The sequence below is a fragment of the Embiotoca jacksoni genome, unplaced genomic scaffold, assembly GCF_022577435.1.
Source record: "Embiotoca jacksoni isolate LCO1_2020_lvr unplaced genomic scaffold, fEmbJac1.0.p SCAF_105, whole genome shotgun sequence".
NCBI classification, from domain to species: domain Eukaryota; kingdom Metazoa; phylum Chordata; class Actinopteri; family Embiotocidae; genus Embiotoca; species Embiotoca jacksoni.
In genome coordinates, this window is record NW_027185236.1 from 551186 (window position 1) to 556185 (window position 5000).

At 44.2% G+C, this 5000-nt stretch overlaps 1 protein-coding gene across 1 annotated transcript in view; it reads right to left on the minus strand.

Annotated features, from left to right (window-relative positions):
* The window catches only part of gata3 (GATA binding protein 3), an 11495-nt gene extending 6750 nt beyond the window's left edge, over positions 1-4745 (minus strand). The window contains 3 exon segments of the mRNA XM_069175899.1: positions 810-1498; positions 2535-2912; positions 3112-4745. Coding sequence (XP_069032000.1) covers positions 810-1498; positions 2535-2769 — 924 coding nt within the window. The 5' untranslated portion in view covers positions 2770-2912; positions 3112-4745.
* Between the last annotated feature and the right edge of the window lie 255 nt (positions 4746-5000).

The window sequence follows — 5000 nt, forward strand, 5'->3', positions numbered from 1 at the left end:
TTAATCTCATTACAGGAAAAAACTGCTTTTCAGCTGCAGCGGCAATAACCTTTAAAATAATTACCCTGCGCATGATTTTTTTTTTTTTTTTGGTGGGGGGATGTCTCCCCTCTCGCTGTCTCTCTCTGTCTCTCCCCTCTCCCTCGTGCGCTCTTGCCACGGCGACGTTTTCACCCTCGCTTCTCTTTTTCCCTGTGAATGAACGCGCAAGCATCCGGTGCTCTACCGCTGGGTAAACAATGCAACTGTGGCGTGCACTGGTCTGACAGTAATGGGATTATCTTAAACATATAAACGGGGCGACACAGCCCGGAGAGCCGGCTTCCCCTCTGTCTCTCTCCCTCAGCCTTCTCTGTGTGTGTGTGTGTGTGTGTGTGTGTGTGTGTGTGTGTGTGTGTGTGCGTGCGCGTGTGCGTGTGTTAGTATGGAGGAGAGTGAAAATAAATGACCTAAATTAATCTGAGCTTCAACTCGGAGCTCGTTGGCGTCATAATGATTTTTGACTTATCAGGAGAAAAAAAAAAATATCCAAAAGAAGCTGTGAAATAGATTTTTAGTTGTAGATACATTTTAATTATCCTTCCACCTTTTTTTTTTTATTTTTTTTATTTTATTTGTTAGAAATGATTTAAGGTCTGCTTTTATTTATTTCGAAATATTGAAATCTGAATTTCCTTCTATTATTGTTATTATTATTGTTATTATTGTTATTATTATTATTGGATCAGATGATGAAAGAGAAAGCTTTGAGGCATTTTTCATGCGCCTGTTTGGAAGACACGTTAACCTGTATGGCCTGAAAGGAGAGCTGCTTCATGTGAGGGATGAATGTGCTGATTATGGGCATTTTTCTTTTAGTATATAAATATATATATGTATATATATATGAGATTAAAACATGGCTGATCATTAAGGTTGCAAATCTGGGGAATCATGTTAGATCAAAAGGGAATGTAATAAAGCGCACGCCTACCTGAACAGGACCTTGTTTTTGGTCTTGTTTTGGAACCATAACTAGAAGATGACCCACCTATCAGGCTACTTGGTGGGAAGAGGCCTGGCCCGTATTCAGGGACATATTGTGGGTATGTGGCGATGGGGTGGTGGGCAGAGGATGACCCTGCTCCGAGTGATGCCACGCTCCGGCTGTGAGCTGACTCCAGTTTCATACTCTCGGCCAGGGTCACCTGGTACTTTATGCACTCTTTATCCTCCTGCCGCCCGGAGCCCGGGGTGGATATGCCCGGGTCCGGGGACACGTCTTTCGGAGGGGTCGGGGGAAACGTGAAGAGGTGCGGACTGGAGTGGCCGGTGGACAGGGAGGAAGAGGAGGCCGGGGGGTAGACGGACAGGCTGGCCGGGGAGCCGTGGTGCAGGGGATTCTTGGGGAAGGGGCTCAGGTTCCAGGGAGAAGTGCTGTGGTGCGGGGCGATGCCTTTGCTCCCCTCCAGCCAGGGCAGAGAGCCGTGCAGTAATGAGGGACGGCACACCTGGCTACCTGAGGCAGCACAGAGAAAACAACACAAAGATCACAACCTGGCTTCAAATATGCAGCAACAATTTAAAAAAAAAAAAAATTGTCTCGCTTTTGGCCAAACAAAAAAAAGCAGGATGGAAGTGGAGAAACATTTACGCACAAATTTACCAAACACATTTAGTGACATTTCATTTTATTTATTTTTTAAGATTTGATCTGATGTGCATCAAACTGTTGTTTCAAAAATAATTTCTATCTCGATTGAAGTTCCGTGCAGGAATCATTTGATCCCATCTCGTGCAGACAAATTGGGAGTTTCGTGTGGCCACGCACGTGCATTATTATTTTTACGTGAACAGGCCCTCGATATGCAACAACTCAATACTTGTAATTCAAAAGATTTGCTTTTAAGCAAAAAGAAAACGACGCCGTGATTGACTGTTCAGGAAGTTAAAGCCTTCAATATATAGGAAACTCCACGAATGACTACGTGCTGATGAGCAACATATTGTAACAGAGATCAACGTGTGTGTGCACGCGCCCTGACGTGAAAACATATACCGAGTTTTAAAATCGAAAATATTACAGGTGGATCTCCGAGTTCTGTGCCAACATATCTATTTGTTTAAATCCGTAACTAAACACCGGATTGATCCACAAAACAAATTACGCACGCGGGCTTTTGTTAAAAAAAAAAAAAAAAAAAAGAAGCTTGTCTGACACATGAGTCAGCTCGTGTTGGTGAAGTTTAGAAGGGAATTTAGCTGTGAACAAAAAAAAAAAAAGACAGAAACCAAAGACAAACTGGAGGTAAACTATCCATATTTACGGCGAGCTTTCACAACACTTGAGCTCTCAGGTGTTTTTTTTTGTTTTTTTTAAGACGAAGTCAATTCCAAAACCGAAACCTGGTCCGGATCTCAGACGGATCAAAACAAATAATTTAGAATACAGCGGCAGTAATTGAGTCCTTTCTGCAATTACGCGCGAGCGTCTGAAAGGAGAGTAACGTGCACATTATTAAATAAAAAGGCCTGAACGGGGCCGTTTTACTTACTGTGTGGAGGAGGAGGGTACCTCTGGACGGCTCGGACTGAGTTTCCATAGTATGGAGAGACGTGGTTTCCCTGTCCATCGATATTAAAGAGTACATCCACATCTTCAGCGAGGGGATACTGAGAAGGGTCCATGTACGAGTGGCCGAGGCCCGGGTGATGTGAGCCGGGATGCTGCTCGTTCAACACCGCGGGATGATGGCTCATCCATCGTGGCTGATCCGCACTTACTTCCATCGCTTTGCCTCTTTTTTTCTTCAGCAAATGTTCATGTACGCCGAAGCACACCGGTACAAGTCAAAAGATAAGAAATAATCTGTCCCAAATCCGTGTTTTTTTTGGTCGTTAAATCCACAGGTTCCGCGCTCGCTTCCGATCACCTGGAGACAGAGAGGAGAATTAATTGTCTCATTTTCTCACATTGCTTCGCGCGTGCAAGCACGACTGAAACACACACACACACACACACACACACACACACACACACACACACGCACACACACACAGGAGGCTCGCGCACTAAAGTGCATTTTTTAACCCGGGGATTTCAAAGGAGAGATATTTAGACACGAAACATACCCCGCATTACAAATGTGCAACAAAGGTGTTGTCATATAAATACGTCCAAAATGGAATCCAGTCCCACGCAGAGTTCCTGAACTTCTTCGTCCTCAGAGGAAGAAAAACCAAAACCCAACCCGTCAGTGTTTTCGGCCCCGGCTCAACAAGTAGTGGAGGTTTGGTGGAGGGCGCGAGCCTTGTTTGCAGTGGATGGCTTCGCTGCACACTGACCAGCACCAGCAAGTTCAACTCACTGATCAAATCTGGGTTTGTGCGCAGTTGTAGAGCCCTCTCCATTAACTCCGCTCCTCTCTCTCTTTCTCCCTCTGTCGGTCTGTGTGGCTGGAGCTCGCTCACCCTTGCTCTACCTCTCTCTCTCTCTCTCTATATCCAGTCCCCCTTTTTTTTTTTTTTTTTTTTTCTTCTTCTTTTTTTTTTTTTTTTTTTTACAGTGAACGCATTCTTTCAGGATGGCGCCAGGCAGCTCAATGCTTGCAGACAGCTGTGGCGCGACGCAACTTAAGGAGGGTCTGTCAGTGTCATCAGTTAAGGGGAGGGGCTTGCCCTAATTGAATATAACGTGGGCCAGGAGAGATGCAGAAGTGTTGCAAGATTTTTTATTTTTTTTTTTAATTTTTTCAATGACCTTGCCAAAAAAAAAAAAAAAAAAAAAAAAAAAAGAAGATATTATTAGAATACGGATATTTCGTTTAAAAAGGCCGAATGAAACGTAACAGCTTAGATGTGCGTGGGAACACGCTGGGGTGCAAAGTTTATGTCGCAGAAAGTTATTTTATCTTAAATTCACCGATAAAACATTAAAATATACACAAATAAAAGAAAATGGGCTATTAATATACAAACAAACGTTTTTTTAAAAAAAGAAAGTTTTAACATCAAACGTCATATCAACAAACTCATAAAAGTACCTGAGAAAATACGTTCAAATTAAAACTGAAAATAATCCTGAAATATTTATTGAGTGATTGTGTTTTCTTAAAGTACTTAAGTCTGCTGCAGTTTGTGTGCGCAGCCACAGAAAGAGGAAAAGAAAGGCTGCAGCAGCAGCAGCAGCAGCAGCAGAGCCTGTTGCTCCGGGCCAATGGCAGGTTGCGGGACATTTATGCTCTTAAAATTGTGACAGTGCGTCCTCTCGCGGTGACAGGCACATTATTCTAATGGCAGATCCAAAATTGAGCCGATTTCCTCACCGTGAAGCAGCCGCGGACAAGGACGCCTGGGTGACTGAGCTTACAGTCTACCAAAAAAAATAAAAAAAAATAAATAGAAAAAAACCCATCCTAATGTAGGCTATTATTGGCTGTCACTTAACTCACTTAGTATCTGTGCAGCGTCCTATCGCCACTGCAGCAACTTAAACAGACAGGCAACAATGGCTCGTGTCATGATTTATTCAAAACAGTGCATTAAATGTAACACGATCACGCGCAGAGGGAGTGATTTAAACACGTCTTTTGTTTTGGTTTTTTTTTTTTTCTCCCAAGTTTTAAAGATAAGGAACTATAATTTAAAGGGACACCATTTTCCCTCTAAATCAGAGACTAATTTCAGCCGGTTTGTTCGGTGTCACGCGGGCATGATGTCGAGCGTTTATTCCACTTCAGCGCGCGCGCGCAGAGAGAGAGAGAGAGAGAGACAGCACCCCCCCCCCCCCCCCCCCCCCCCAGGGAAGTATTTAATGTCTGAATCCCAGTTTGGTTTCTCTATATACTTTCAGATTGGCAGTGTGTAATAGTAGAGTAAGGGTATCTGTGTGTGTGTGTGGTGGGGGCAGCCTTGGCGACGCCAACTGGATGTGACGTCACCGCGGTGTAAACATTCAGGAAATAACCCCCCCCCCCCCCTTCTTCTTCGCAGACGGGAGCGCGCACGCCCTCGCAGCCACG